We start from the raw sequence: 17,136 nt of genomic DNA on the forward strand, positions 1-17,136 counted from the left end.
TCGATTCAAGCAAATCCTAGATCCGCCCCTGGTTTCAAGCATGCATTTAAAATATACTACTACCACAAAGCTTTTCTTGTTTTCTGTATCGTTTTCTTCAATACCATCTAACTCTAGTTTTTGGTGTCTTCCTGCCACTTTTCAGAATATTGCAGCAAAAACAAAGAAAACAACTCGTGGTTTATTCCATGTTCTAGTGAAGTGTGTTTTCCTTAAAACGAAAAAATTGGCTACGCGGATAAACATTGAGCGTGTCAAGTTTTAGTTCTTCATTTTACATGTATTTTTTTTCTAATATGAGCTTGCAACGATATAGATGTTTTCTAAGAATGCCAGAAATGAAAAACAGCCGTGAGAGACAGAATAAGATTGGAAACTAGAAATAAACTGTTTGCTCTAACTAAACATGTGACTGTATTTGCTGTTTTTTTACCAACGTTCAAACCAAGATTGTTGTCATTTTTCATATAATTTAACATAGAGTTTATGGTTTATGGTGCTCGATTTAGTCCAGCTATAATAAATTGCAGCACTACAAATGCTTTTATACCTTCATTTTACTAATGATTTTTGCTAATTTTAGCATTAAAAAGTCCGTAATCTACTTCTATATACAGATTTCTGTGGCAATACCTTCAACACTTTTACTTTTCTGATGAACAAACGCGTCATATATTTACTTGTTTAATAGCCTGTTTTTTTAATCATAAAAATTTAGCTCAAATTACATCTGAAAACTGATGTTTTGTCGTTAACTGCTTCTGTCTGAAAGTTTTATATTTTTATAAGCATAAAGTCTCTTCATTCAAAATAGACGCAAAAAATGGCATCTACAAGTGGTAGTTGTTTTTCTGGGATGCTGTTGGTGGTTTTAATATTGAGCAAATCTCAAGCACAAGGTATGTTTATTGTTTACCATTCAAATGCACACCAGGGTAATTGAAATCAAAGTCGTCAAATGTAGACTTGGAAAAATCATTATCTGTATATTGCTTTTTCGGCTCAAATTATTTTTAAATTAAGAAGACAAATCAGATTTTTTGATACACCACAGCTTAAAAATTTGATTGTCGTGGGTTATTTGAAGAAATACCTGATTCCGCTCAACTTAAGAGCACATTTGTCGACTTTGAAAAAAAAAACTAAAAAAGCTAGAACTAGTTAAAATCATTGCTTGGCACAATGATTTGAAAAAAAAACAAAATTTTTGGAATTACTAGGGGGAGGGGAGAGTGGATAGGATGGGGGGATGGGTGATTTGGGTTATATCTACCCTTCTAAAACTCTAATCTTTAAAAAATCTTTAATCCGTGAGGGAAATGGTTCATCACTCAAATGAACCCCCTGGAATTATTTCAACAGAATTTCAAACCCTTTTAAAGCTTTTTCTCACTACAGTTTCTTCTTCAGCGAAATGATGTTTTCAAGTAATTATTGAGGTATCAGAAAGCCATTTTATTTAGCTTTTTAACAAAGCGGTCAGCATGTTCGATTAATTTTTTAAAAATTGTTCTTCTCTTTGGAAATTCCAAAAAAACGCGGCTGGCAATGGGTTGGCTAATTTTCAATCTTGTCAAGAAAAACTGTCTTCAAAAAACACTAGAATCATTGGCGGCAGCTGCTAAGCTTCAAATCACTGAAATCGTCTCATGATAGCTTGTTATGAAACATCTCTCCACAAGAGCAGATTAAGGGGAATGGAACGACGGAAGCCCCTTTCTTTTTAGTGATTTGACCCCCTCCCGACCCAAAGGGTCCTCCTTTTACTAAATTAGTGCTAATATTCTGCTTTTATGTACTTTTTAGACTTCAGTCTCGAGGTCGTTTCAAAAAGCCAGTCGGAGATCGAGATCCAACTTACCATGTTAAACTCTTCAGCTACCATTCAGTCCATTGACAGTATCGAGTGTGCGAAAGAAAGCGATGGAACTGCATGTCCAAACAGCCCAAATGTATTAATCTCCGGAAGCAACGCAAACCTGCCCTTCGATTTCCTCGGCATCGGCGAGTCTTACCGATTTTCAGTGTCTTCAATTGTCTACACATTGAACGGCGCGAATCAAATGGATTCGGCTGAAGTCAGTTTGGAATCGTGCACAGGTAATTGTACAAACTTGGGTACTGTTTCGATACTCGGTACTGAAACAGAAATCTGTGCAAAGGAAATACGGCAAGTAAAAGAAACGCAATTAAGGACTGGCAAAATTGGAGATTTAAAAATTAATCATGGAAAGTAAATAATGAGCAAGGTTCGAAATTATCTGAACAAAAAACACCCGATCTACAGTTGTGAATTATATGAAACTAGAAAACATGCAATCTACATTTTTAATTCATGGTTCTATTTGTAGTTCCTACTACACCTACTGATGACGTTGACTGGTACTCATTGTCAATAATTGATGGAACGAATTTCGAGTTGCCTGACTCTGCCAACAACTACGAGATCACTTTGGTCCCAACATTCTGCACTGGCAACAGAACGCTAGTGCACTATGAGGGGTATCCCCCCATCATTTACTATGTTCAGACAGGATGTGAATACCGGATACTTTACGCAAACAGATGCGAGACGAGCAGTGGTGAAATAACTCCTTCCGAATACGTCGAATTCAGCGAAACTTTTTGCACAGGTATAAAACTTCGTAAAAAAATCTTAATGTTGGAACTGATGCTCGAACTAAACGCACGGTTAAAGGACATTAAATCACATAATTTAATGCACCAGCAGATTTAGGGGGGCGACGGGGACGCCCTCCTCCCCTCAGGGATTCGACCCACAAATTGGATATCTTGAGACAAAGGGGGACGTCCCCCTTTGTAGTATTTTGAGACGTCCCCCTTTGTAGTAATTTGAGATATCCATTTTTAGCTGGCTGACCCTAAATTTTTTCTAAAGGCGCCTATGGCGCCAAAATAATACTAATTTTGAAGGGGAGCGCGCACCGAAAAAAAACGCGATTTTTTGGTCAAAGTTTTCCAATAAGTGCTAAAAATGCTTTTTTTTGGCCTGTAATTTTTAAAAATATCAGGCCAAAAAAGGCAGAATGGTTAAAATGAGGTCTTAATAGTGATTTTGGAGAGCTCAGAAAATCTTTTTGGTCGACCCAAAAAAAAAAGATTTTTTTTTTGAAAATCCGGTTCCATGAAATTTTTTTTTGAAAATCCGGAAAATTCTAGATCTGCCCCTGTTTGAATGCTAGAAAGAGCCTATTTAGATTCAGAGTTTTAACTTTTGACCATAAAGCCTTCAGCAATATTAATCATTAGTGATAAATACCCACTAGGTGCTTTTTAGCTTAAAAATTTTCAACGAAATGGTAGAAAAAACAAGAATTGCTCCAACCACTCTCGTGGAAAGGCAATTAAATATGATGTTGTGTGTTTTTTTATCAATGTTATCTTGCAGAGATCAACTTTACCATCAAATGAAAATCCTTCCACGCGTGATTCAGATCGCGAAACAGTTTTTTCTCAAAAAGTTTTTTCCGTAACAAAAAACCAACTAATTAACAGTTTTTGGAATTTCAAATTCCATTTTATAGTTTTTGGGTCACCTCGAAAAGAGGTTAGAAACTTCTTATAATTTTTTTTGCCATTACCTTGAATGATAAATATGGTGTGAGAGTGGTTAACAATGTATCTTTTGATATAGTTTGAAACTAATGATAAAATCTTAGTCAACATGACAGGGGAACTAAAAAAAATCAGAGAACGAAGTTGAAAACTACTCTCTGCAGAATATTTTAAATTCGTTTCGCCGATCGTTTCATTAGTTTTTGCAGTTAACCTTAACTGCATTTTCCGGTATTTTTTTGTCTTTGATTCCTTTTCTCCTGATCCCATTTGTACAAAGGTTTCTCCGCCAAGTTTTGCTCACATGAGAAAACAAATGAATTTACGGATGTTTGGGATGCATGCAACCCATTCCAATCTTCAAAGCACGCTGCCAGAGTTCCACTGATTTGTTTTCTTTTGAAAAGCAATTAGTAAATACACAAGCACTTATAAAAAGCGTACGAGCTGACTTGTGGCCTAAGTGGAAAAAGTTTATGGTGAATTTGGTTCCTTTTGGTAACAATTGCTCCAATAAAATTATAAAAGCCCATTTTTGGTGACACTTATAACCTTGTCATGTTGTTTCGTCAGTAATTTTTGCTGTGATCCATTTGGTAATTTTTCCTTGAACAAAAATTCTGTTTTTTTTGCGTTCGCTGGTGGCATGATCTGGAGTCCCGCACCGAGCGCCCATGGATTCTAATCGATTCTAATGGATTCCCGAGACAAAAATAATCCATTTTAATCCATTAAAAATGTAAAATTCAGACTACGAAATCGATTATATTGCCGTTATAATCGAAATCCGTTTTAATCCATTATAATCGATTAAAGTCCATTTTTTGGCACTGAAATCGATTATTTTTGCCAAAATAATCCCTTATAATTGATTTTGTTTGCAATAAAAATAAATAATAACCCATTGTAATCCACTACAATCCATTTTAATTTTGCAAATTTTGCAGGAAATTTGCAAAATGCATGCTATGTTTTTTAATAAATGCCATGTCTCAACGCCGCTCCCTCAAGTTTTTTTTACCTCCCCCTACTAAAGGGGGGACGGTAAACTGAGGGGTGACCATCATTAACCCCCTCTCCCAAAGTCTACCAATAAATAACCCCCCTCCCCCGATGGGAGGAATGACGGTTGTGGTAAAATGGCAGGTGGGGGGGGGGGGGGTAAAGTAAACTGGGGGGGGGGGGGGGGGGGGACAGGGAGGGAGTAATGTGAATTGTAATGTGAAATGTAACATTATATGAAACGCAATAAGTAGCAACTGTACGTATCAGGAAAAAAGATAAATTTGAAAAAAGTTGTAAATTTCATGACTAACCTCTCGAAAAAATCCATTATAATCGAAATATGTTTTATCAAAAAACATAATGGTTCTAATCCATTTTTAATGGGTTATAATCGATTATAATGGATTATACTGACATAGAAAATATTAGGATTATAATTCATTTTTAATGGAATCTAATCGATTATTTTGTAATTTTATAGAAACTAATCGATTACAATCCAAGGGTGCTCGGTGCGGGGTCATTGATAGAGTTCAAGCGGACGATTTTTCCTGGTTGAACGAACGAAAGTTTTTTTACGATGATTATGGAAAGTAAACCAAACAATATCCAAAAAGAATAATGCTATTCCATAAAAAAACGCCAAAAGTTTTTGTTGGAGTTTCAATTGTAACCAAAATGATTTTAATTTCAGAAACATAATGGCAAGTTTATAGTACACATTCGTTCTAGCCCTCCACTTCAAGTTTTTGATATAAAGAACGGGCGGTTCGCAATTATTTAAATCTTCTAGCACTCCAAATAAACCGTTAAATCATGAATTAGTAAAAAGTATCCGATTCTTAAGAAGGATACTAACGGTTGACCTCTTTGGAATTATTTCAGGCTAAGAAGCAGACTTTTTGCAAAATTTGATTGGCTCTCTTAACTTTGAATCAATTTTCACAATTGAACGGAGAGAAAAGTTGACCTAAAAGTATCTGTAGGGTCATTAAAAGCGCGGAAAAAACTACCTGGGTCCTTGGGTCTTTGACCTCAAAAATTAATCTGAACAATCTTCCTCGGCTCAGTACTTACAGAGGTATGTTATTCTATCAAGGCATAACGATTTTGCTGTTGAGATAACTGCCCATTTTTCTACTAAAACTTTTTTAAATTCATGTTCTTTGCTTTTTTGCTTTTATGGGATTAAAGGCTTTAAAAAAATGGATTGCGGAACCAACAAATGTATCTTCGTTTGGATTCAGAAACCCGCGCTTTTGTCTCTGAGGAAATCACTGATTAAACTCTGAGCGGCTCAGTACAAAAAGAAACGATTCTACCGAGGTTTTTTCTGGAACTTGATGTTGTTTGTTGTTTGACGTCATCCCAAGGTTTGCAGATATCTTGGTTTCCATTCATTGCGACTTGCAACAGCTTTTTTGCACGTCGTTTTTTGCACGTGGTATCATCTCTTATTGAAAAACTTGCTTTCAAACCTAATCAATAAGCCATTGATATGCTGTAAGCAAAGAAGTTATCAAAACTTTTTTTTTGAGTTTTTCTTAAAACCTAAATGACTACAAAATTGTTTCAAGTTGTTACCTCCCGCGTTATTAGGTGAAGTACTAAATTTCGCCGTAAAATTTTACAATAAGGCTTAAGTTCTTCTTTTTTTCAGAGCGTGGTGGGAAGAATAGTGTTGGATAAACTTTTATGAATTTATAAGAAAATACAAAAACAGGAAGTTAGGCACAATTGTGGTTACTGTAGTAATAATGGCCCTGGTGTGAGAATACAAAATGCTCATTATATCTGGATCTATTTTACTTTTTTGGAGACTTGGTAAACAAAACAAAGTCAGTTATAGTAAATAGTGAAAAATCACGGATCAAGTTAACATCCTCCAAACCCTCCCCCCCCCCCCCCAATTGCTTTTGCAGATTCGCTTTTTTAGCCCCTGAGACTCCTGTGCCAGCTAGCTCACTGACCCTTGTCAACTTCACCGAGACCATGATTGAGATCAGTGGGTTTGGAGTCTCTTCGGGTGAGTACGAGGCGATCGAAGTCGAATTCAGCACTGGATCTGGATGTCCAGGTGGTCCCATTCTTCGCAACTTGTCCACGGGAGAGACAGACCTGAAGGCGGAGGATTTGATCCCAGGGTGTCTCTACACTTTGAAGTACTCGGCCGTGTGTCACGCAGATCAAGGTTCGGCAGAATCTGCCACCAGACAGGCAACGCTAGGAGATACGCTGTGCACAAGTTAGTCTTAATTTTCTTTCAAGCTCTGGTAGAAGTTTCCAAAAATATATAAGGATTAAAGATTCAAGCGTATCTCAGATCTATGCATGGATGTTTATCTCAAAAACATGGCATTTTCTCGTACTTTTTGTTGGCCTCCGCGTAGACGTTTCAGCTCATGCTAAAAGCTTTTTATAGAACAATCATTATGAATGAGTTTGGTTTCATCAAAGACAGCTGATCACAAGGGTGCAGATATATCCTAAGGCTTGTCAGGCTCAAAAAATTGATGTCTAAATTAGAACTCTATGACAAAACAATGGTAAAATTTATAAGTAAAGCAAACGTTGTGCTAAATAAACACTAATTCTATAATTGTATGGACGTACAGAAACCGAAATGCTGTCGCGATAATCAAGGCTAACAATCAAGGTCCAGCGTATTGTCACAAACTTTTTCTGTTTCAAACTTTGTGGTAGAATGAGTAAAAATAAGCGAGCAATGTGAAAAGTGTAGCTACCTGAGTCGAGACTTTCACCTAAATTAAAGCAAGATTTGTGTAATTTTCAGACGATTGCCCACAAAATCTTGCTTCAAAATGAGAATTTTGAGTGGTTTTTCTATATAAACGGCTCAAAAAACAGCTTTTTTTCAGCGCAAACCGCTCAAACCGCTAAAATCTTGCTTCATTTCAGGCGAACAACCTCGACTTGGGTAAGGCAGATGACAGGCATGCCGCGATTAAGTTTCGAGTTATACCATGACTAATTGTGAGGTGATCGCGACTAAATCTCGATATGAATTACTAGTTTTATCGGCTCCGCTACTAAAAACAACCTGTCGAGGGGGCCTAGGAAATTAGACGACAAGCAAATTAGACGGATTCTACACAAACGAAATTAGACGGAATTTATTTCTTACAGATCCGGCATTTTAGACAAAAAAGCTGTGAACAGGAAAGGGCCAACAAAGTTTTTTCTTAAGAGTCAAGTTTCACAAATACAAAAAAGACATAAAATGACAATTAGTTTAGATGAACAAAAAATGTCAAACCCGAAAATTACAGGAGAGTTTTGAACTGAATAAATTATGCATGATTGACTTGTAAAATTTTGGCTACCGAAATTTAATTGTTGTCCACAAACAATAATAATTCTCTTGCGCAATTTGTCTGCAAACAATTTAAACCTTCGTCTCACCTTCGTCCATTTTCTCACAATTGCAATTTTGCAAAATCGTCTATATTCCTTTTAAGTACCTCTGTCTAATTTGCTCATCGTCTAATTTTTCAACACCCCTGTCGAAATAATAGTTGTTTGGTCGCGGAAACAGTCACTGAGAGACTCTTAAAGTCAGAGCAATTATCAAACAGAAACATTAAAGGACAAACAGCAAGCAGCAAGTGTTTGCTTTGAAGCAAAAATTGTTTTGATTTAATATTTATTTGATTTTTGTTAGAAGACTGTATATCTGTTGCAAGTAGCAAGAAAATCCAGTATAGATGTATTTTTAATGTGCAATTAGCTAGACCAGCATATTTGCTCATCTTGTTCAGAACCGCCACGAGAAGTCCTACACATGATCCGAATATCAATTATAAGCATACCCTAGAGGTACAGGGTCAAGTTGGAGGAAAAACATAAACTGCTTCTTAGAGTCACATCGCCTTTTCCGGGCAATTTGATGCTTTTGATCGTTTTTTCAAATTAAACCGCTCAAAAACTGTTCAAATTTTGCTTGAAAAACCTTTTAAAAACCGACGCAGGATATCAGCGGATTTTGAGCGGTTTTTTAAAGCAAGGTTTGAGCGGTTTGAGAGATTTTTTTTAAAGAACCGTATAAACCGCACAAAAATTTTGCTGAAAAATCGCTCAAACCGTTCAAATCATGAGCGGCTTTTGAGCGGGATCTCGACCGGGTTTGTAGCAAAATTGAGTCAGGCTCAGATCTGAGATTTTCACAAAGTGACACCTTTTTTTCTCTAGATCGACTGATTTAATGATCCGAATTCTCTCCAAACAGTTTTAAATACTTATTTTATCAGAAATTTCTGCACCGCAGGCATATTTTTGGGAAAAAGACGCTCAAATTTAGCTGGAAAACCGCTCAAACCGTTAAATCATGAGCGGTTTTGAAGCGGGAACTCGACCGGGTTTGTAGCAAAAATTGAATCAGGCTCAGATCTAAAATTTTCTCAAGGGGACGCTTTTTTTCATTAGATCGACTAAGTTTATGATCCGCTCTTTGATCGAATCTCTCAATCCTACATCCTGTACTGGTTTGAGCTGCTAATGATCATTTTATGAGCTTGAAATATGTTTTGAAAATTAGTTGCAACCTTGTTTTCAGTTCCTCGAGAAATTGAGACATCTTCTCTTTTTCATACTGCAACAGCCAACTCCATCTCAATTCAAGCGGCATCTCTCCGTGTTCAAGCTGTAGAGGGCAACCTGTACCGGTTCAAGGTCAAAACAGTGACCCCTAATGGGTCATATGACGTGGATGCTCCTCAGCCTGACACGGGAACTCTGACTGTGTCACTTTTGTCGCCTGCAACCAAATACGAATTTGAACTTGAAAATGAGAACTTGTGTGATGAAGTGTCAAAACTGAGCACCCAATATGCAGCTTGCACACGTAAGACAAATTTATTAAATAGGTTTTGTGTAAAATTTAGCAAAAGTCAGTAAAATTAGCGTGCATATGTTTTCGAGAATTGGGAGTTATCCCCACGTAATTGTCACCCCTCGTAAATTATCATCCCCACCTTCGTGAATTATCATCCCCGCCTGAACTATGGAGCGATCCTTTTTTGGACTATGATATTGTTTGGGTTTCGATATTGTTCGGATTATGAAAAAAATCTGCAGTATATCGAATGAAAGTACATGTCATAAATTAGTTTTGAGGGGTATTCATAAATCAAAGCATTCTCCGCTTCGCACTGCGGAGCTGAAATCCAATATGTGACTAGAGTTAAAACATTTTGAATTTCAATTGACACCTTTACTAATTGGAATAAATTCCCTGAGTCGAGGTTACTATAATTTTAGTATGGGTGCAAAATTATAGCTAGTTTTCTATTGGTCAATGTTCCGGTGCTAGTTTTCTATTGGTCAATGTTCAGCATTCAGGAGATCAAAAATATTGATAGAGATATCGTCGTTAAAAAAAAACAAATCATAAATACATCGAATTCCTAAATATACCAAAAAATTTATATAGTTTATCAGATTATGAAAAAAATCTGAATGATTTGATAAGTTTATCGAATGAGAGTATATGTCATAATTAGAATCGATAATAAAATTGATATATTAATTTTTCTTGCTAATCGTGACCAATCAGATACAAAACGAGTAACAACTGAAATATGCTGAAATCTTTCAAAAAAATTTAAACACCTATTTATTTATTCTGTAAAATTGCTTGAAAAAAGCTCGGTTCATATTTTGCAGTTCCCACAGCTCCCGAGAAGTCTTCAATTCAAGTCGAATGTGACTTGACGAGCGTGATAATCAAGGGAACAGTTTCGAATGTCCAGGCCAATATCGGACCCCTCGACTCATACAGGATAAACTCGGTCAACAGTATCTCTCCCACGACCGCTGACCTGGCTGCAAAGAATGCGGATCTGGAGGTAAAACTAAGATGAAATTGATTGCTTATGAAGAACAAAAAGTAGCGGTTTTTTTTATCTCCATGATTTTCAATATTTTGCTGACAATTTTCAAGCTAATTGACATGATCCTTCAATATTCTAATGACTTTTTCTTGGACGTTTTTTGTTCTTTATTACAGAGCTAGTTATTTTGAGAGTAAATGAAAAGAACAATGTTAAGAATCAGTAACAGTTCACCTTAACTGGTCGTAAATGTTTACAGTTACACAGTTCTGTCCATTCATTCACAGCGAAATAGAGCAGCTCAACTTTTCTGGAAGCGGCAAATCAGAACAAGGATAGGATAGCCAGTTAGCATTCATAAAAACTGGAGAGAAAGATTTTTCAAATAAGTGTCATTTTTGTGTGTTGTGTGACAAAAAAATTATGCGAACGCATAGTTATTTAGTGAATTTTACATAATCGACTGCAGTTGTTTACGAATAATGAACAAGACTACTCATATCAGGGCTAAGCCCTGAATGTTCCGACTGCTTTTTAAAGTATAAGGAGCAGTAGTAACATGAGAAATTAAATGTAATAAAACAAAATTAAAACTTTTTTTTTCGAAAAAAAATTGAGATTTTTTGTGAAAATCATCCCCCCACACGCCATATAAAGTATAAAGTGATATATTTTGTTCCTACTAACAAATCAATTATGGCAAACAAGCTTCTTTTATTCAATTTGGAACGATTTCTAAGACGGATTTAATCTCCGCTTACGCGTTCATAGCGCGAACTATATCGCGCTTTAATTGTCCCAAATTGGCCAAAATGAAAAATTTCAAACCACCCTAACTTTACAAAAAAAATCACAGATTAAATATTTTTTGAAGTTTAAGTTCATGACAAAAATACTTTGTGAATGATATATCAAACAAATTCGTCAAAAATGGCTAGATAAAAAGTCAAAAATTGTCTGAAGAAAAAAACAACCACCACGAGCACAAATATTCTGATATTTTCGAACAATAACCAACTATAAACAAGACTGCTCGTATCAGGTTGAAGCCCTGAATGTTCCGACTGCCTTTTAAAGGCTATGAAGCAGTAATAACAAGAAAAAATTACTTGTAATAAAGTAAAACATTTGAGATTTTTTATGAAATAATCATCACCCCACACGCCAAATAAAATACAAAGTGATAGATTTCGATCGTAGTAACAAATCAATTATGGCGAAAAAGCAGACAGGTTTAATCTCCGCTTACGCGTTAATAGCACGAAATAAATCGCGCGTTAATTGTCCCAACTTGGCCAAAATGACAATCTTTAAACCCCAACAAGACTGCTCGTATCAGGGTGAAGCCCTGAATGTTCCGACTGCCTTTTAAGGTTTATGGAGCAGCAGTTATAACATAAAAAATTAAATGAAATAAAATAAAATAAATTTTTTTTTTTCTAAAATTTGAAATTTTTTATGAAAATCATCCACCCACACGCCATATAAAGTACAAAAAGATAGATTTCGTTCCTTGTAACAAATCAATTATGGCAAATAAGCTTCGTTCAACCAATTTGGAACGATTTCTAAGATGGTTTAAATCTCCGCTTACGCGTTAATAGCGCGAATTTTATCGCGCGTTAATTGTCCCCAATTGGTCAAAATGGCAATCTTTTAACCCTCATAACTTTACGAAAAATAATCACAGGTGAAATATCTTTTCAAATTCAAGCTCAGGACAACAATGGCTTTTGAATGATACAAAAAAATTTCGTCAAAAATGGCTAGTTAAAAAGTCGAAATTTGTCTGAAGAAAAAAAAACCCACCCCGAGCACAAATATTTTGTTACTTTCGTATCGAAAGTCGGAACAATAACTTTACGAAAAATGATCACAGGTAAAATATGTTTTCAAATTTAAGCTCAGGACAACAAAGATTATCGAATGCTATAAAAGTTCCGTCAAAAACGGTTAGTTAAAAGTCGAAATTTAACTGACGAAAAAAACCCACCCCGAGCACAAATATTCCGTCGGAACAGTAAAAAACTGTTTCAGAAATTTTTTATTGCTTTCAAATTTTAAATGAAGAAATAGGAAGAACTATTGAAACGAAAAGCTTAATAATAGCTCAAAAACAGACAGATTTTCATAAATTCAAACCGTTTTTTCTCGGCTTTGAGAAAACTTTTTGGAATGTATTTAATGTCGTTTAAATCACAACAATGCCTAGTTTTGCGTACTCCTTTGGCGTGTAACACAAAAAAAAACTAAAGTATAAAAAAATCTTCCTCTATAGGTACCTGGATTGGAGTCAGGGACTGTCTATGAGATCAAAGTGGCCACTGTTGTGGACACTATTGCAGACTGTGACACCTTAGAGTCCTCGGAACAAACGACGATCAGAGTCTGCACAAGTAGGTCAAAAATTGTAAATGCAAAGCAGTAGCGTGCCGAGAGGAGTTGCTAGAAAATCTTGTCGCCAAACTTTCCAAAGGATATCACTTTGGCTATAATTTGTCATATACATTTTGGTTGATTAACCCTAAAATTTTTCTAAAAATGGCCTCTGCGGTAACATACACAACGTTTCAGATGGAAGCGAGCGATAAAACGCAACTTTTGGGTAAAAACTTTCCATAATGTGCTCAAAAACGGATTTTTTTTTGAAAAATTCTTGTGCAATGCCACTGATGCGAAGTGTGAGTAGTATTGCTGTACAATTACAGCTAAGGTTTTATTCAAGGGCGGACTTAGGGGGGGGGGGGGGGGGGGCAGCTTTTGTACTATTTTGAAATATCAAATTTGATGACGGACCCTAAAAACTTTCTAAAAACGCGATTTTTTGTCAGTTTTCTAAAAAGGGCCAAAAACGCTTTTTTGGCTGTTTTTTCAAAAATTTGGTCGACCCTACAAAAAAATTTTGATTTTTTTTGAAAATCCCCCCTCCCCTCGAGAAAATTCTAGATCCGATCCCTGGTTTTATTGATTAGTCTACGATGATATTTAACTTTTCTTTTTACATACTTTTCGTTTTTTTATGATCCTGTACCTGTCGCTTGTTTGCAGCTGTCAAAGCACCTTCTACTTTTTGTGCGAGTTCTGGATCTACTCAACAAAGTCCCCCCTATGGTATCTACTAAATATTATCCACCCCTGTAAATAAATACAGTAAATTAGCACTAGAGCTTTCTGTTGAGAATTCTAACTTTGCTGCATTCTGTCGAAAAACTTGAAAGGGGAGAGATTGTCAAGTAGATCCTTAGTTCCTTTTTGAGAAAATTTCGAAAACTGTGTCGACTTTTTTTTAGGTCGATCAAATTAGATTTTTTGAGCTCTCCTAAATCATAAAAAAGATCCTATTTTTACCGAATTTTGTGCGCAGCAGGCAAAATTTTGAAAAACAGGCCAAAAAAGCGTTTTAGGCACTTTTTTTTTGAAAATTATGACCAAAACATCGCGTTTTTTTTTGGCGCGCGCTCCTCTTTCATAATTAGTATATAATGGCGCCAAAGTACAAAGGGGGGACCCTTTGGGTCGGCAGGTGGTCGAATCCCTGCAAAGGGAAAAGCGTCCACCCCCCACCACCCCCCACCACCCCCCACCACTTCCCTCCCTAAATCCGCCCCTGAGAAAAGCTTAACTATTTGATTCTTTTTTCAGTTTGTTGAAAATTTTTATACTTTTTCGAAAACGCTTACGCAAAACAAAAAAAATATCTTGTTTCACACAAAAATGTCCGGTTGATGAAATTTATGCAATCTGCAGAACTAGCTGGTGTTCTCGACTCTTTGACCTTGAGTGACTCTACTGCGACCTCACTCACTATCAGTGGATTTGGAGTGACCTCTGGAAGCTTCACCTCACTAAAGATTACTCTTCAAGGGATCTAGTTTGCAATATGTCCACATTTCCAAAGCAATCAATATTTGACGCTTTTTCTACTTAATATCATTATAAACTGAAGTTGAAGAAATTTTTCAATTTTCAAAGCGATTGCATTTTTTGATTTCCTTGTAACAATTGAGACATAAACAACAGTGACAAATGGTGTTTTATTTTAACTAAGAAGGAAAGGAAATATATATTAGATACTTTTATTATCTTTAGAACGAAAGTATGCAATAAAAAAGCCTCAAAGTTTGTTTTATAATTCGGCCAGTTGGTCGTTTCACAAAAATTTTTAAAATCAAAAATCAAAAACCGATCTCAAAGAACAAGAAAGCTCGATTATTTTCGCTCTGTTATTTTCTATCGCAGCTGCGTTTTGAAACACAGCAATTTTGTGGAGATATTGATAACTAATCGACTACCCCTTCAGGAGCTTGCGCGGCCGATAACTCACCCCATCAGTATGACTCAACTGACTCGACAATGACCTTTGGAGGTCTTGTCGAGGCATGCAGCTACACCGTAGCCTACTATGCTGTCTGCGAGGCTGAAAACAACGAAGTGTCAGCCCAAGTTGACGTTACCACTGTTTTCACAACTGGTGAGTGTTTTTATAGCTAAGCAACCAGAGACGTTTTCCGAAAGTTAATTATTTAAGCTTAACAAACTGACCCTGCAAATCCGCTCATGCGAAGTTTGAACCGAAAACCGTATGTTTGCTAGCAATCTTCACTGCCGCTTGCGCTGTAATGAAATCTGTATGTGATATCTATCACAACAAGAATTGTTAGAAACATAAGGGCGGTGTAAGCCGTTTTTATTAGTTCGATGGAAAACTCAGATCGGTTCTCGCCTTATGTCGAGGATAAAAGGGTCGGACGATGTCACGCTGAGACGGTCGAATGGTTAAAACGGTCAGAGTAACGTCCGGCGATGGGACAAGCAGGGATGAATTGTGATTCGAATCCGATTAGGACATGGGTCAAACATAGAACATAGTATGGTGATATCCAGGGGGTGGATCTAGAATTTTTTGAGAGAATTTTCAAAAACTGCTAGTAAACTTTGCCGACCTTTTTTTTCGTGGTGGCTAAACTGACTTTTTGAGCACTTCCAGAACAATATACAGACCCCATTTTGACAATTTTTTTTTGATGTTTTAGTTGTTAAGGAAAACAAAATAGCGGAACTGTTTTTGAGTTTCGAATCTGATTGTAAGACCAAAAAACATAATAGAAAATATCAATCTAAAAAATTATGATTTTTTGAAATCTATTTTCGGGACTTATCTTGTGAAATGTTTTGCAACAGAATGGTTTAACGGCACGAAGAAAAATTTTGTACGAGAGAACCGTCGCTAAATTTCAAATTGCTTTTTTTATCCTAAAGAAAACCACTTTAGTTAGCGAAAGAAAAAAAAAGTCGGCCAAAAAGCCAGAGAAATTTCGGATGTTAACACTACAAGAAGTCAACCTCTGAGAATGACGTGAACTTTGTTTTGGAGTTCCTTGACGTTGGCGTTTCATTTTTGCCTCAAAAAAATCTAGAAGTATTCCTGAAATCGAAACTTTTTTTGCGATGACATTTAAAATGCAGCAATTTTTAACTAGTGAAGCGGTTTTAAATTTCCAAAAAATTTTCGGTTTCAATTACAAACAAAAATAAATTGACTCAAGCTATTCCTAATTGTTTATACGCCATACAGTTTACCCAAAAGTACCATAAATGTCAAAATTTTCAGTTTTTTGGAAATTTTGCCTTGGGTTTCATATCTCCGATTTGAGAACAAAACAATTTAAAAATTGCTAATATCAGCTTTCGAGCTAAACTGAAATTCAAACCCCCTTGATTTTCATATCTCCGATTTGAGAAAAAAAATTTGTAAGTTGCTAATATCAGCTGCCGAGCTAAACTGAAACTCAAACCCCCTAACTGGAAAAAAAAACAAAAAAAAGACACAGAGACCAAACAAACTGATTAAACGGGAAATAAATCTCTTGGTCCTCTTGATCAGTTCAGGGACTTCATTACCTTTGCCTCCTGAAATTTGTAACTTCGAAAAATTTAACTTTGGCAATTGATTTTTTATTCGAGTTTATTTGACATTTGGTTCATTTGCTACCTGAATCTAGATTTCCAGGGTTTCTCATCACAACCAACAGTCACCGCAGATATTCACCCTTTTTATAAAGAACTTTAAGGGGACGCTAAAAAGAGTTTTAGCCGCAATCCGAAAGGGCGTATGGAGTTGGACAGACATAAAAAGCTGATATCAAGAAACGTTGCAGCTTTTTTTGTTATTTGCTCTTTTTGGCTTCGCTCTCTCTCTCTATCTCTCTCTCTCTCTCTTTCTCTCTCTCTCTCTATTTTTTTTTCCAGTGATTAGTGGGTGTGAAAATATAAATTACTCATCAAACCGGATAGACATCTGGGATGTACAAGGCCCATGACCATCCAAATAATGATTATACCGCTTTTAGAAAAAAATACCGCATTTCCTTCCATTATTCGCTACCTCGATACAATTGCTTGTCGATCCTTGCTTGAGTCAATTCCAATTCTGCCAACTCCAATAATTCTAGTTTGCTCACCCAACTAGTTCCATCTGATAACGAAATAACTAAGAAACAGTCAAATGTTCCCTCCGGAACTGTTCCAGTTGCAACTACCCCGAATTTAGTCAAGTCAGCCCAAATAAGTTAACTTGCTAATTCACTGACTGAGACACAGAATCATTTAGCGGGGCATTTTACTCCAGCCCTCTCAGACTTTATTTTCTTTCAACTAAGACCTTACTGTACTCTTGATCAAACTTACTTGATCTACCTAAGTGTTC

At 36.2% G+C, this 17,136-nt stretch overlaps 3 protein-coding genes across 7 annotated transcripts in view; all 3 read left to right on the forward strand.

Moving 5' to 3' along the window:
• Positions 1–300: 300 nt before the first annotated feature.
• Positions 301–14,302, forward strand: LOC134839542 (uncharacterized). The gene is made up of 8 exons (XM_063855136.1): positions 301–899; positions 1,807–2,100; positions 2,352–2,633; positions 6,518–6,826; positions 9,155–9,442; positions 10,264–10,445; positions 12,709–12,826; positions 14,178–14,302. The coding sequence occupies exons 1-8, from the start codon at positions 824–826 to the stop codon at positions 14,300–14,302; spliced, it is 1,674 nt and encodes a 557-aa protein (XP_063711206.1). The 5' UTR covers positions 301–823.
• Positions 9,450–17,136, forward strand: part of LOC134848302 (uncharacterized) — a 386,969-nt gene continuing 379,282 nt past the window's right edge. The window contains exon 1 of the mRNA XM_063865706.1: positions 9,450–9,464. The gene's annotated coding sequence lies outside the window, so the exon portion shown is untranslated. The remainder of the gene's footprint in view (positions 9,465–17,136) is intronic.
• Positions 14,624–17,136, forward strand: part of LOC134856955 (probable serine/threonine-protein kinase mkcB) — a 31,535-nt gene continuing 29,022 nt past the window's right edge. For 3 of the 5 annotated variants that reach the window (XM_063873249.1, XM_063873250.1, XM_063873251.1), the window contains exon 1: positions 14,624–14,901. In XM_063873249.1, coding sequence (XP_063729319.1) covers positions 14,784–14,901 — 118 coding nt within the window. In that variant the 5' untranslated portion in view covers positions 14,624–14,783. The remainder of the gene's footprint in view (positions 14,902–17,136) is intronic. The other 2 variants (XM_063873252.1, XM_063873254.1) reach the window with 2 other exon arrangements.

Source organism: Symsagittifera roscoffensis, chromosome 1 (assembly GCF_963678635.1).
Source record: "Symsagittifera roscoffensis chromosome 1, txSymRosc1.1, whole genome shotgun sequence".
NCBI lineage: Eukaryota > Metazoa > Xenacoelomorpha > Acoela > Convolutidae > Symsagittifera > Symsagittifera roscoffensis.

What these genes read in the sequence shown, in the direction of transcription:
- LOC134839542 (XM_063855136.1), top strand. Translation starts at nt 824, where the DNA reads ATGGCATCTACAAGTGGTAGTTGTTTTTCTGGGATGCTGTTGGTGGTT. An exon ending in GAGCAAATCTCAAGCACAAG is followed by an intron (nt 900 to 1,806) that starts GTATGTTTATTG and finishes TGTACTTTTTAG; the next exon opens with ACTTCAGTCTCGAGGTCGTT. An exon ending in GACGATCAGAGTCTGCACAA is followed by an intron (nt 12,827 to 14,177) that starts GTAGGTCAAAAA and finishes TGCAATCTGCAG; the next exon opens with AACTAGCTGGTGTTCTCGAC.